The following is a 16,164-nucleotide window of genomic DNA, read 5'->3' as shown; positions in this document are numbered from 1 at the left end:
TTTTTTAAAGAAATTAATACATTTATTCAACAAGAATGCATTAATTAAATTGATCTAAAGAGACAGTAAAGACATTTACAATGTTACAAGATTAGTATTTCAAATAAATGCTGTTCTTTTTAACTTGCCATTCATCAAATAATCCTGAAAAATTTTGGTTTCCACAATAATATTAAGCAGGAGAGCTGTTTTCTAAATTGACGACAATAGGAAATGTTTCATGAGCACCAAATCAGCATATAATAATCATTTTGGAAGAATCGTGTGACAATGAAGACTGAAATACATGATAAAATATGCTAAAATAGATATATATTTAAAAAAAAATAATATTTCACAATATTATTATTTTTCTGTATTTTTGATCAGACAAATGCAGCCTTGGTAATCATAAGAGACTTTTTTACAAAAGCGACTCCAAACTTTTGAACAATAGTGTATTTGTAGTTGCTTTACGTAACGAAGTTAGATGTTATGAGAAGAAGGAGGCGGGAACCGGCAAACATTCAAACAGATTTTAACCCCTTCCTCATCACCCCCAATTTAGGCAAGTGCTGCATACATGAAATGCCCAAAATAAAAAGGTTACTGCTCATAAGTAATTCTGAATAGAAACATAACACACATACATTTAGAAAGCCAACCCTTGAGAGTTTATAGTTCAAGACTCAAAATTAACCAGACTGTTATTAATATTGAGATATATAAGCTCAAACATATTTTGAACTAAAATAATCCGGGATCACCAGTGATCCCTGACAGGTAAGGGGTACCAAAAATAAAACAAATACAAAACGAAAGTAAAAGACTGCTGCCCCTCACGGACGACTGCTGTCACATATAATAAAACAAAACTCAACGTAAGTCCAGGCCTGTCTCCACACTTTAATTAGTAGTTTAATTTGAGTCATTTAGCACATGTACTTTGGACTAACAGAAATGTGATTTAAAGGAGCTTAATGGAGTGATTACAGCCGGACAATTTGAAGTTTAATACATTGTACTAATTGTTAATATGACGTGCCGCAGCCAGGCAATGCTTGAACAAGCCTTTTTGAACTATGTCTGTTCTTCACAGCTCCCTACGTCAAGGTCTATTTGCTGGAAAACGGAGCGTGCAAAGCCAAAAAGAAAACCAAGATTGCACGGAAAACGCTCGATCCTTTGTATCAGCAAGCGCTGTTGTTTGAGGAAAGTCCGCAGGGTAAAGTCCTCCAGGTAGGAAGCGAGTTTCATTCGTTTGTTTTCGGTATACCTCCATAGTTCACATTAGTGTGTACTGACCACTGAATGTGTCTTCAGGTAATAGTGTGGGGAGATTACGGCCGCATGGACCACAAATGTTTCATGGGAGTCGCACAGATTCTTTTAGAGGAGCTGGATCTTTCCAGCACAGTGATCGGTTGGTACAAACTGTTTCCCCCCTCATCATTGGTCGACCCGACCTTAGCTCCTCTCGCTCGTCGCGCTTCCCAGTCATCGCTGGACTCTTCAGGGCCACCGGGCATCATCAGGTCCTAGTGAATGGACAGGAGCGAGATGCGAAACGAAAACACACGGACCAAGGACCCGAGGCAACAATCAGAACCGGAGCGGCAGATAAAGAGACAGATGGACAGAATCATGATCAAAGCTTTGCTGAAGCCTGACAATCACTTCTCTTTTACTTTTGATCTTTGGGTTGTAGAGATTTCCTTTGATCCACTCTGCTCCTTTACTGCATGTTTTGTTGCTGAGATGACGATTCGACCCAAATAAAAAGAGAAGGAAGGGAGATGCTCCCGAAACGCGACCCCGCTTCGTATGACAGGAAGCAGAGCCCACAGTGGTTCCAGTAGCCTAGATGGTTCCGGTCAGTCAGCGTATTTGTTTTCTCACATGTGTATGCATTTCAGAGTTGGCGAGAGTGAGAGGACAGCACTGCCCCTCCTCTATATTGCACTTACAGGAAGCCCCAGAGGTCGAGGGTTAAAGGTCAAGATTTAGTCTTCTCAGAGAGTTTCCTCTCTGCTTCACGGATGCTGCATCCGAGACCCCGCCGTGTGCCGGTCTGGCCCGAACTCAGACTCAGATTGTGTGACTGCAGTGTGTGTGTGTGTGTGTGTGAGTGTGCGTTTGCGTCTATTAAGGCAGGGATGCCTGAGAACCTTTTAAGTCTGTTTACAGCAGTCGCCACCGACTGCTTTGCCTTTTCACGTTACTGTTGATTTGGTAAATAGGCACACTTTGTAGAATGTGAAAACATGCTTCATGTTTTCTGACATTTGTGTCATACGAGCTTCATGGAAGACACAAAACCAATTGTATTTGATTCACTGGGACTGTAAGAAGCTGCCACTATCATTTAGGTTTCTTCAACACTAACAGGAAACTCCGGAAACAGTCACTACATGCATTCTCTCACTAAAGCGTTCGACTTTGCAATCACAAAACATATCGTACTGGCATTTCAGAGCATTTTGAATTCTATTCCGTTTGGTAAAGGACCTGTACATACCGATATTTGAATTTCTACCCGACTAGAGTTTACATTATTTTAATGCGAGCACAATTGCTTGATTTTTGAACAAAACAAGAGAAAAGTTTAAGCTTTGGGGAATTGATAATATTAATGAAAAAAAATCAGAAGAGGCCAAAATCGTAAGCTTCCTATTTTTAGCTGTTTGTCATCGGTTTTGGGTTTAGTTTATTATAAAACGAATCTCAGAGATCCTCCCCCCTCCCCCTCTGAGCATTTTGAATGTGACAGTGAGACGTGGTCTCTGAAGAAGACCGCTCGCCACCAACACGGGGAACAGCATGAATCTGGAACTGTTCCAAGTTGCATGCACATTTTGTAAAACAAGACAGATGAGAAAAAAAGAGACTACAATAAGTGTGTGTGTTAGTTCCACAAACTGTAGGACAGCTTGTATGTTGCATGTACTTGTACAGTTTGCTTGTACTTGATATAAATAGATTATCAAATAAAACGAAGCCATTCATTCCATGTGTGGGCATTTGGCCGGGTTCAGCCATACACACAGGCCTTATTTTGGGGCTGAATGTTCTATAAGATTTTTAAAATTGTTTTAATAACCCCACCCCACCCCTTTTTTCCCCCCTTCTTTTTCCCCCCTTCTTTTCCCCCCCTCTTTTCCCCCCCTTCTTTTCCCCCCCTTCTTTTCCCCCCCTTCTTTACCCTGGATGGATAAATAAGCGCTGTACTGTAGTACTCAGCAAACTCAAGGCCCTATTTTATTGAAGATGTTGCTGTTCACTGTAGTCTGTACTACTGTGGGGCTAAAACTAAGGTAGAAAGCCTGTATAAAAACTAGAGCTATATGTATATGGAATATAATTATGAAATTCACGATGACTTAGAGATATATCGATATTGAAACAGAGTGTATCAAGTAAACATCACTTACGTACATGCATATATTGTAAATATGAGTCTGCAAAGAAGTTTACTTATATTTACAAAGCAGCCCCATTCAAGTTAATGGATCAGTGCTCTGTCTCTTGGTTCTGCTGAGCGGAAGAAGGGATGCCTCCAAAGTTTTATTTTAGTGATGCCCAATCTAACGAGAGAAATTTGGACCTCTACCACCCTGTTGCTTTATAATAAATGCTCATGAATCCTCGTTTCAAAGAGAAGTTTACTTTATATGCCTGGTTTTGGCAGACTTATTTACTTTGTCAGTATTATTCAAGGATACTGATTGTTTACAGCTCATGTATTCCACTGAAACAAAATTGAAAGTATTCACTGCAACATTTCTTGTTTGTACAGCAGACGTGGCTCAAATAATGTGTATGTTTTATATTCAAGAGTTCATTTTTATTATTTACAAATAAAAGACTGTGTGGAAGAAATTGTGCACTGATTTTTTTATTTGCTTTTTTCAAATACATGATTCTAGCTTTTTATTGTTTTATTTTTGTATCTTTATTTATAATCTATGATCATTTAAAAAGTGGAAGAAAATGTGTGCACTAAATTTTGAAACATTTGAAAAATGTTTTGCTTTTCAAATATGTGATACTAGCTTTTTTCATTTTATATATATATATTTAGAAATATTAAACATTAAATTAAACATTTGAAATGTAATTCTGATCATTAAAAAATGTTTTAAGATCACATTTTGTCTATGCCCTCAAACCAAATAGAGGTCCGTCCAGTAACGTCCATCAATGCATCATCCTGTAGTTAATGGTAATCCAATCTCTCCACCATGTGGAGGGAAATAGCGCTACACAGTTCCTTCCTTTTGTTTATGGTTTACTTGCATTTGTTTAATCAGTAACTTTCAATAATTGTGCAAGGTCACTGCTTAACAATTGCTAAAAATACGTCGTCTGTCAGTGCTTCAGATTTCCGGAAATGCGACATTAGACTCAGTCTTGTGTGATTATGTAACCACTGAGCAGCTGTTCAGAATCTAATGCATAATTCAATTATCCAGCTAATTGTAATTTAATGTCAGTGTCTGTTTAGGTGAGCTATAAAAGTAGCCGCTCTGAAGTCTAGTGAGTGCTTTAAAGATAAAGCAGCTGTTTTCCTAGCCTTGCACTACATTTTTTGGATGATGTTATGTTTTTAATATTATTAGTGACAGATTTGGTGTTGCTTTGACATTTACTCACTGCTGCTATAGTAATGCTGGGGCATCGGTTAGCAAGACAGAACAATAACCAAATTTGTTATTAGAGCATTATATTACACATGCTTCACCACTGAAAAATCAAATCGAGCAGCGGCATGTCTGGAAATCATGACTTCATTGCACAGTTAGTTGGATTGTAACAAAATATTGCTGGTTTTTTTCTTCCATAAACTGAATCACAACTTTAAACTGAAATCAAAAACAGGCAACGATGTTAAACAGTAATGAGGCAAGGCAGGTTTATGTAGCACATTTCGCACAAAGGTTATATAAAGTGCTATACATTACAAAGAGAACGAGAAATAAAGACAAAAGTGTAAACATTAAAGGTTTTAAAACATCAAAATAAAATGATAAAAAGAAGAATTTAGAAATAGGTACACCAGCAGAACTAAAGGTAAAAGGGGAATTTTATGTATAAATATTGACTGAAATAAGTCTTATAAACTTGCAAAAAAATAAAATGCATATAATATCTTTGGTTATCTACACCAGTGTTATTTTAGTATTATACTCACCGGCCACTTTATTAGGTACACCTTGCTATTACTGGGTTGGATCCCCCGTTGCCTTCAGAACTGCCTTAATTCCTCATGCCATAGATTCAAAAAGGTGCTGGAAACATTCCTCAGAGACCACCGCATCCCAAAGGTGCTTGAATTGAGATCTGGAGACTGTGGAGTCAGTTTCAGTACAGGGAACTCATTGTCATGTTCAAGAAACCAGTTTGAGATTTTGAGCTTTGTAACGGTGCATTATCCTGCTCGAAGGAGCCATCAGAAGTTGGCTGTGGCGTTTAAATTATGCTCAATTGGAACTAAGGGGCCCAATGTGTGCCAAGAAAATAAACCCCATATCATTACACCACCACCATCAGCCTGAACCGTTCATACAAGGCAGGATGGATCCATGCTTTCATGTTGTTTACACCAATTTCTGACCCTTCCATTTGAATGTTGCAGCAGAAATTGAGACTCATCAGACCAGGCAATGTGTTTCTAATCTTCTATTGTTCAATTTTAGTGAGCTCTTGTGAATTATAGCCTTTCTTAGCTGACAGGAGTGGCACCCGGTGTATCTTCTGCTGCTGTAGTCCATCTGAACCTCTTCAGAGATGCTCTTCTGCAGACCTCGGTTATTTGAGTTACTGTTGCCTCTCTATCAGCTTGAACCAGTCTGGCCATTCTCATCTGACCTTTGGCATCAACAAGGCATTTTCGCCCACAGAACTGCCGCTCACTGGATATTTTCTCTTTTTCAGACCATGCATTCTCTGTAAACCCTAGAGATGGTTGTGTGTGGAAATCCCAGTAGATCAGCAGTTTTTGAAATACTCAAATCAGCTCTTCTGGCACCAACAACCACGCCATGTTCTAAGTCACTTAAATCATCTTTCTTCCTCATTCTGATGCTCAGTGTGAACTTCAGCAGATCGTCTCGACCATGTTTATGCCTAAATGCATTGAGTTGCTGCCATGTGATTGGCTGATTATATTTGCGTTAACGTGCAGTTAAACAGGTGCCAATAAAGTGGCCGTTGAGTGCACTATTATATTAATATTTTGAATTATCTTTTATTTTTAGATTTTCAGTTTTCATTTGAATTTAGTTCAAATTTTTTCAATTTTGATCTGCGTTTGACATTTTTTGTTATTTCTATTTCTTTTTATTTAAATTTTAGTTATTTTAGTACTTTAAATGTATTATAGTTTTAGCTTTAGTTGATAATAATAGCACTGATCTACTTTGGACCAATGGTAAGTACAAACAAACACTAACAAAGGAATGCACATTGATTATCAAGCAGAACCCTTGAAGCAGGGCACTCTCAATGCCCCTGATGTTTTTTTGGGCGAAGGAAAAGGGTCAAGAATGTCAGCTGGAACCCAGGTGTGTTTTTCGAGAACAAATTTTTGTCCACCTTGTACTGCAGACGGCCTACCTGATGCAGAGAATTCAATGGTAAGTGGACAACACAAGGCGTACCACCGACCAGGTCAAACTATGCCTTCAACAGGAAGAAATAACAAGACAGTAAATTACAAGATGATACAGAGATTTGATATAGAGAGATTTAGGCATTAGGAAAGCTAACTGTGAAGAAAGTGCATGAAGTTGCTGTGGAGTTTCAGATGCTACTTGGAAACATTTATGCTGTCAGCTGGAAATTTAGTTTAATCACACAGAAAATATCTGCAACATATTTGTACTTTGCTGTAATATCTTGCTACTCTAAAATGACTGAAATATCTGCATGTTTAGCAATAAATTGAATGTATTTGCATCAAGAAAAACAATGGCTATGTTCATAATGGAAAACTAGCTTACTACTTCATGAATACTGATCATTATAGATTGTATGATGTCTATACTAGTAAAACAGTAGCATTATGCAAAATTTCAAACAGTATGCTACATAAAAAGTATAGTTTGTGTAAATAATATTGCAACTTTATAATAATAGGTCAAAAATGAGGGGAAATACAGCTGTAATTGCTTTCAGTGTTATTTTAGTATCACTGAGATACTGGTTTTATTTTAATATTTTAATAATTGTATTGTGTTTTTTAGGTCATTTTTATTGCTTAAATGTCTATATCCTAGTTATTATTATTATTTATTTCCATTTTAGTTATTTTAGTCGCCTACATCAAGTTAAACTAAATGAAAATAAGAAATGATGCCTTGGTAAGTAACTAACTAGCTGTAATAAAATAAGTTTTTTTTTTATATATATAAATAAATGTTTACATTTTTCTGTATTAAATTTAGTTTTAGTTAACTAGGCTATAATTTCCTTGCTTACAGGTCAAATGGTCAAACTGCAAATGGAAGGTTATGTTTAGCAGCACGTTGCATTGTGGGATACATTTTTCTGTGGCGTGTGCTCTGTTGTAAACGTATTAGACTAAGTCATCTGAGTAGCCTACTCTGTACATAATTTTGTATAATAAAGTTTATAGCCTACCGCAGAAATAGTAGGAATTAGTATCCTGTCCCGAACGTTACTTTCCAATTCGCCCTGAGAATAGCCTAGCCTATTTCCACCTGTCCAAAAGAAGGCAAAGCTCTGAGGAGACACTTTCCTGCACCGCACGAATCTATATTAGCAATTGCAAAGGATTTAGTGTTTCCAGTCTGAATTAAATGTGGTGATATAAAAGGAGTGTAGGCCTACTGCAAAATGGTAAGAAATCGCTTTTTTTTCTATTGAATTGTCATTGTGAGTTGCACCCTTGTATAAATAAACACGCAATCTTCGTCTGACTCAATGACGGAAGTTATCGTTTAGTGATATCCGTCTCGAGTTGAAGGATTTGGACAATAGTTAAATTTTTTTTTTTACATAATATAAAAAAGTAGTAGGCCTAATCTACTGAAATCAAATAATCCGCAATGCTTCGCGTTCTCCTACAGTAGCCTACATTCATAAACTCAGTGCTGTTGCATTGCCAGTCAGCTGTTTAATGGAAAGTGTCTGTTCTTGTCTGCCTGGGAAATGAAACCAGTGCCGTGAAAGATTTCAAACATTTTTTAAACAGGGGTTGATTTATTGCCACTCTTTCAAATATGTAAAAAAGCATATCTTGCGCTCCATTCTTCAAATGAATCTATTGCTAATATTTTAAGACTCGTTACTCATTTCACTTTGCCTTGATCCCGATGGCCATAAAATACTCATAATTTTTTTTTATGACAGGGGTTATTGGAGAGCTTGTCTGGGTTCTCACTGCTTCTCATCACCGTGCCATGTTCTTTCATGGTCGGTCGGGTCAAGTACATTCTGCAGAAATGTGTTTTAGGCCAATGGATTTTGTGAAGGAGGCCTTAATATTTAGGGCCTTTAGTAAACTATCTGTGAATTCACAGTGCTTACAATTATGGGCAACAGGCTTTGTTTTTACAGTGCATCTAACCTCTAAATCAGTGAAACTGATTTTATTTTGATGATTAGGCTATATTACATGATATTAAACGACTGCAGTCCTGATGAGAGCTAGGCCTACCCTACCTACCTATAAACTTTTTGGGAACAACACTTTTAGTAGAATAGTAGCGGTAGTAGTTTTATTATTTGTTAATTTATAATATCATTTATTTTTGCTTTTATGGTGTTAAGTTTAAAGTACGGTTTACTTCTTATAATTTCACGTTAAAGCAATAGGGCCTAATTTTTTAATGAGTAATATTCAAGTTTTATTCTGCTGTATTTACAGACTCACACCACTAGAGGGTGTTGTTGTTAGCTGTGCAGGAATCCTTCCTGGGGTTATGTCATAAGAAAAAATACAAATACATTTTATGGTCATCATAGTAATGTGTGAATGTCAAAAAAAGCAGTAACAGAAAACCCACCCTCATAAGCACAATGATTACATTAAGATAATAATGTCTTGTAACAACTGATGCTTAATGTTCATTTACAGACGTTTTTACCATTGCAGTACAGCAAGAAATTTGAGCTTTGCATACAATACATTAAAATAAATTGCTTTTATTAATAATAACTTGCAATTCTAAATTACATTGACTTACTAAAAACTCAGGTCTGCACTGCCAGAATTGCTAAATAAACTAAAAATATATAATATTTGTATTGTGAACACAGGGTGTTCTTGTTCATTTGGCTTATTTATTTGCCTTTCTGCTACTCCCTTGGCAGTTTTGTTAATGAAAGCTTGAACAGCTTTTGCACAGCTGTAAGAAAAGCCCATATGGCATAATTATGCATTATATAAATCTATTCTTATTGTGAGTACATTTTTTTATCCACTCTATTTGCACACTGTGCACAAAAAAATCAAACATGTGACAGTTAGGCCTATAAAGAAGAAAAAACAACTATTATGCATGTAAACCATTTAAAAAAACAACAACATAGAACTCAAGAAAAACAGATACATGGCGGTATATGTCCCAAGCCTGATACAAACCATAGAATAATTTTGTAATCATATGCTGATTTATTATAAATTATTTCTTTAGATGTTGTTACCATGCAGTAAGAGATGTGCTTAGATGGAAGCAGTGACAGCTTTCGATGTTGGTACTGCAATGTAAGGTTCCAATGATAATGTTATCCTGGAAGATTTCCCTGAACTACATCGACAGACGACAGTCAGTTGAGCTGAACAGCTGCATTTGACATCTCACTTTCTTACACACACACACACACACACACACACACACACACACACACACACACACACACACACACACACACACACACACACACACACACACACACACACACACACACACACACACACACACACACACACACACACACACACACACACACACACACACACACACACACACACAGAGAGAGAGAGAGAGAGAGTGCTGCTCAATTGCCAGTCTCTTTATTTCATCTAATGTTTTTGTGTTTTTCGGCTATAGCCATATTATTCTGCATTTTGGTCACTTTGACACGTGACAGATTATGCTTTAATACTTTCTGCCTTATTCTGTCTATTTAATGTGATTTATTGGTTTATATTATTGTGCCAAAGTATTTGAATTATGCATAATGAAAAAAGTCTAACAATGCAACTTCATAAGCATACAATTGATAACATTGAAAGAATAAAACTTGTGATAGAGAAAGGTGTAAGAGCACTCAGAAGTCAGCTTAACATCAGCTTCGCCTGCTTCCCTCTGTTGAACCTCTGAGAAAGACACTAACATTAAATAATACCAGAATATAAAATAAAAAAAGTTAAAAAGTAATAGTTAAAAAGTTTGTAGAATGCAATAAAATATCGTTCACATCACTGAAATACGAACCGTTTACTTGCTAATTCAACTGTATACCGCTTACCGACGTTTTACGTGCATTTGATTTCTTTTCGGATCACGTGGTCTCTCTGGCAGCGGCTCCGCTAGATCTGCGGTCTCCGTGATTACCGGATCAGACTGAAGCGATTTCAATTGAGCCCCGATCAGGAACCCGAAAGACTCAGTTATGAGCTTAAGTCTTGTTTTTTGGCGTTTATGTAAAGTGTCTATTGAGGAGAATCTGTTCTGCCACCACAGTGAGTAGAAAACTATTGTAGTTCATTCATACACTTCTGTAAATCGATTCAAGTCAAGATGATGCGGGGCGGGCACAGGGGTGTTTGTATCAATAAGGACTCTCAGATTGTCTCAGTATGTTTTCTAGGACATTGTCACAGTCTTCAGAGACAGAAACCATAAATGTGTTGTTTCATCTTGGCCGCTCGGCAGTTCTCGACTCTATCAGCTCGACATAAATGCGCATTTGCAGAGGGAGCGAATGGCGATGCCAGAGTAACGTGACTTGGAAAAGCTTTTTGATATTAATCGCGAATTATTATTATGAATTATGAAATGACAACATTTTGCAGAAAATTTCATTATTTTGTTTTTATTCCGGACATAGGCTTACATAGGTTTTGGAGGAATAAAAATCAGAAGCGAGCCAGGCTGCGATTTATACGGTTGTTTGACAATCATTATAAAGGTTTGAGCCCCCTATACCTAACAAAAGGTAGGGGCGTGTATTTTACTTTTTATAATAGGCCTACATAAATAACGTTAAATATAAAATCAATAAAAACATAAACAGAGTAGCTTACAACATTAGCCTATGTTTTGACCTGTTAAAAAAACTAACAAAAAAACATTTCAGTTACCACAAAAGTTAGGCTATAGAAAACAAATTAGCATTTGACGCTGGTATAAAGAAGTCAAGCCAATGCTAATTCGATAGGCCTATCGCAAGTAGCATTTGACCAAGATATTTGTAAAAAAAAATTGGCTACCTAGCTTACTTTAAAAAGTATTTTTACTTGGGTGATTGGAGCGCCAAATTTCTCAGAAGCGGAAGTCATAGTTGGGTAAACCGGTGAATGAGAGACTACATTAAATATATTTTTGTGTTCCCATTTGCTCAAATAACAAAACTCCACAATAGTGTTTTCACAACCTTCAAAAAGATGGGAAAAAAGAGAGATTGATAGCTCCAGTCAGAAGAGAGATAAGACGTCACTTTTACCGCCACTCCCACAGGGGCATTAACTAGTTTCTTGTTATTTGACGCAAAGGTAGGACAATATAATACAAAGTAGGCTACAATGTTATACATACGTTAAAAAAATTGAAATGTAAAAAACTTTGCAGGATTTACGATGTTGAATCACTGGCTGTGAAAGGGTCCACAAAATACGTTCAGAAGTCACTTTCGCGCCAGGATGTAACCATAGCAACAATATTCGGCATAAGCCCTTATCGGACGGTAAACATAACTACTGTCATTCTTTATCACCTTTCTGCACTTTTACTGTAGTTGTAGTTAAAGGATATCATGAAAACTTTTGTATTTTAGAAGCCTACATTAGTTTGCCGTCAAAAAAAAATCATATTTATAGAAATTCTCTAAGACGACCACACTCGCACACTGAAGCGAAAGCTTGATAAAGCTGATCATTTGTCTATATTGGGGTGTCTAAGTGCTACATTAGATCTTGTCAGCACATTTGAACTGGAATAGAGTAGCCTATGGTTTACAGAGGAAGAAAAGAGAGAGAGCGCGGGCGCGCGAGTGAGTGTTGCGTTTAATGTCGAGTGATGCCCTCCCCTCGCCACATCTCCTTCACTGAGATGGTGACGCTCCTTCAAAACTCCAGTCTCACGGCGGCGAGCGCAGATTGCTTGAGTCATCTGAAGGTTCATAACTTTACCAAATCTTTCATATCTTATCTGCAAATTAGCTGGATGCATGCACTTGTCAGTAGGCGATCCTGTTATATATAATCTTAAAGAGAAGAACAATAAAAGATTCTTATGTTTTTACACAGGAGACTAACGCTCGTCTACAGACTCTTTATATGCGCGCACCGCTGGTGCCAGACGCGCGTTTCCAGCCTGCGCTGATGATGCGATGCCCCGCAACCACAGTGGCGATGAGGGCGGTACTGGTTTGTGGATGAAGACCTCGCAGCCCTATGGCATGAAAGATGTTGAAGCCGGTCGTGGGACGATGAACAACGCGACCAGGACAGTCGACAGTTTGCTGTCGACGCCGGGCACAACAGGTGCAGTAGGCTCGGAGAACCAGAGGAGAAAGCAGGGCGCCCGGCTGAGTCTGCTGGGGAAACCGCTCATCTACAGCGCGCAAAGCGGCCGGAGAAACGCGCGCTACAGGAAGCTCCAGAACTACCTCTACAATGTCCTGGAGCGACCGCGAGCCTGGGCATTCATTTACCATGCCTTTGTGTAAGTCAAAAAATCTCACTCTTTTTGTTGATAACATCTTGAATGTTCACAACTGAAGTTCATCTGTTAAGTTGTTTTATATAGCATATGACATGTATACATTTTTATTTTAAATGTCTCATTTTCTTTCAGAGAGTGAATCCTAATTGTGTTTGAAATGCTTAGCATTTGTATGTCTGAAAGTTTTATGAAAGAAATGTTGGGATGCAGAGAATTTAAATCTGCTGTATGCTAATAAGTTCATATTCCAGTCTCTTTTCAAATAGAACAGTTTAACATAACCTAATGACTTTTTCTATTTGAGTAATTCAGGGTTTTTAAAATGTCTCTACTAGGTACAGTGTGGCCTTTGATTGACTAGGTTGTTTGTCACTTAAACGCACCAGTGAGGTTTGCGTTATGGTGTGTATTTGCTATTAATGTTACTGGGAAATTTATGATTATGGCTTTTCCGAGATTTCCTGTAAGCTCCCTGAATAAGATGCTCTCTATATGACCCCAATTTAAAGCGAAATGCAGGCACTGTAACATACTTTTTTTACTCAGATTGTTGCGTCTGTTGGCATGTTGTTAGGAGCGTTTGTAAGGAGGAAGCTGAGCTGTCAGATGGAGAGACTGGAGCGCTGCGCTGTGCTTCAAGACAGGATGTTGTTGTTTTATTTGTGCTGAGAGGACAGCTGAGGTCATAGAGGTTAAGTTGTTACATCTGCAACGACGCATTGTCCCACACTAGTCAGAAACATCACAGAATCAGCACACTTGGACTGGGCTGCATGCTTCATAAAAAAATCAAGAGAGGAATGAAGTAGCTTTTACATGAGTTGCTACTTAGATGTTATCAGTAATTAGTTTTTTAACAAGTTTTAGAACATATTTATTAAGCATTTGTTTTGTAGCCAACGATTCGCATAATTATACATTATGGATTTTGCATATAGCTTTTGAGGGTTTAAATCAAACTCAGATTGTGTGCGTGTGCATAAAAAAGAAATGCTGTAAACAGTGTTGAATGTGGTGAGAGGTTTTGTCATGAGAACAAAGTTAATGAAGAAAATCCTTTGAGACTATTGGTTTAAAAAGACATGTGGGACTGTTTGAAGTCAATGAACAATCAATCAAAACACAATCTTGCCTCATCACCATCACCACTGTGCCCTTAAGCAAACCATATGCTGCTTCTGCTGTTTCCGTCATGTACTCAAATCCTTTGTAATGAATAATCTACTAAATGTCATATTATTAAGTAATAGTCATTTTGCCTCTTGTGCCAGTATGCTTGAGGGTCAGATGTACAGTCGAAGCATATGTCCCATATCAACACATTCTTGATTAATTTCATTATTAATTATGAAGTCGTCATTTAGAGCTTGAACTTGTTCTCAGTTGAAATATGTTATAACTTATATTTGAGTGAAGAGGTTATTATACGTCATGTTTGCTGTTCCGTATGACATAAGTTACAGTTAAAATGGTATTCTGCAGTTTCTAAGATGAAATGATCAAAAATACCCTCTTAAATACTATTCTATTCTAAATTCTATACTAAAATGGATTTGTGCTTGGTAATTTGTTAAACATTTTTTTTAAACGATATGACATTTAATGAAAATAACGAGCTGTAAACAGATAATATGAAAATAAATAAATTCTAAAAAATATAACAAATAAAATGATAGAGGTTATTTGCTCATATGATGCTTTCGCCGTTATTTCCAGTAGAGCCTATATCTCTAGACAAATAAGTGTTTGGAGTTAAGATGTGTGCTATTCAATTTTGAGAACATTTTTAATGATTAATTCATATGATTTTCAGTTTGTTTCAATTGCTTTTATGAATTGATTAGAGACTGGCTGAGTCTGAAATTCTGAAATGATCAAATCTTGCCTTGTTGTTTGTTTTTGTTTATCAAATGCTAGAATTCTGACTTTTGTTGCAAGGCACCCATACCAACATACAGTATAGTCTAGCATTTATTATAGTACCATACTGTATGCCACACGTGAGACTATTATGCACTAGTCTTTTATGAAGACGACTTTTCTGTTTAATAGGTTCTTTAAATGGGAATGATTTTCAATGGCCATATCAATAACTTCGCAGTTGTCTGCTCACCCAGCAAATGTTTTTACAGCGCATCAAAGCAAGCTCTTTTATCTCTTTGTGATGAGCAGATTACAGAACTGCAGCTGAGCTCATTTCACCAAGGTTAAAGCTCCGCTCCACCTCAAAACCACACCTCAGCATCAACAAAACTCTCTCTGATAATCATTTTTGACACTCAGATAATATAACGAGAGAATTTTTCTCCTTTCATTAAACAAACCTACCTGTATCCTTTCCATATTAATACATGTGGTTTCACCAACACAAAGAACACATTATGCTGCCATCATGAACACTTACATCATTAAAGCCACATTCAGTTTCCTTTATCCCCTCAGAAATCACATACTTTCTTGAGAGTAAGAATGAAAAAGGAAATTGCACAGTAGGTGAACACTGCCATAATCATCTGTGTCGGTACGTCATGCTATAGTTAGATTCAAGCCTATGTGACTAAGAATTCATCTGGTTTGAGGTAGAAGTTCATTGAGTTCCTTATTCACATTTCCTAACTGTGTTCCATTTCATAGAATAGAAAACTGGGTATTCTACTTACAGTCGATGGTTCAGATTGACTTAATGCTGAGTTATTGAGGGTGATTTGTACCACACACTGGGGCAGTGGCTTTTATATCGTAACAAAATATTTCAAAATTTCCACCTGTAATGATCTCCTGGACTCAACTGTGACAAAAAGAGCAACAAAGGGCGTCTTGTTCTCTGTGCACTCAGAAAGGTGCTCTAGTTTGCCACTGACCCGGTTAGACAGTCAGAATGTGATCTATACAAGAGCCAGCCAACTAACATTAGAGGTTTTTCTACTTCGGCTTAAGATGTCAGGTTGGATTTAATCTTATTTCCTTACACCGGAATTCAGACAGGAAATTAGGAGATGTCAGTTTTTGGTTTCATTTGTCTTTTCAAGAATGTAGTTACACATTTACTTAATCAATATTGACATTAAGTACCAATTTTCTAGCACCGTTTGATTGTGTAATCAGGTCTGCTTAGAGTACTACTAGAGTTATGCAACACTTAGGGGTTCGGGATTGACCAAGCTTTTCGCAGGTTATCACTTCGGTTTTCTGTGTTTGTAACAGTCCTGATAAGAGTTTTTTTTTTTTTTTTTACCTGGATTAAGGGACATGTTTTGTTTTGAGAGAGAGA

The 16,164-nt window shown here is 37.2% G+C and overlaps 2 protein-coding genes across 11 annotated transcripts in view; both read left to right on the top strand.

Moving 5' to 3' along the window:
- rims1a (regulating synaptic membrane exocytosis 1a) overlaps positions 1-3,133 on the top strand; it is a 74,686-nt gene extending 71,553 nt beyond the window's left edge. For all 6 annotated transcript variants that reach the window (XM_082154768.1, XM_082154770.1, XM_082154769.1 and 3 more), the window contains 2 exons: positions 1,079-1,218; positions 1,303-3,133. In XM_082154768.1, the coding sequence (XP_082010894.1) occupies positions 1,079-1,218; positions 1,303-1,521 (359 nt within the window). In that variant the 3' untranslated portion in view covers positions 1,522-3,133. The remainder of the gene's footprint in view (positions 1-1,078; positions 1,219-1,302) is intronic.
- A 9,069-nt stretch (positions 3,134-12,202) lies between these two features.
- kcnq5a (potassium voltage-gated channel, KQT-like subfamily, member 5a) overlaps positions 12,203-16,164 on the top strand; it is a 139,344-nt gene continuing 135,382 nt past the window's right edge. Inside the window, exon 1 of one of the 5 annotated variants that reach the window (XM_082154778.1) lies at positions 12,203-12,893. In XM_082154778.1, coding sequence (XP_082010904.1) covers positions 12,559-12,893 — 335 coding nt within the window. In that variant the 5' untranslated portion in view covers positions 12,203-12,558. The remainder of the gene's footprint in view (positions 12,894-16,164) is intronic. The other 4 variants (XM_082154777.1, XM_082154779.1, XM_082154781.1 and 1 more) reach the window with 4 other exon arrangements.

The sequence above is a fragment of the Leuciscus leuciscus genome, assembly GCF_965113295.1.
Source record: "Leuciscus leuciscus genome assembly, chromosome: 22".
In the NCBI taxonomy this organism is placed as follows: Eukaryota; Metazoa; Chordata; class Actinopteri; order Cypriniformes; family Leuciscidae; genus Leuciscus; species Leuciscus leuciscus.
This window is presented reverse-complemented; position numbering and strand designations above follow the sequence as displayed.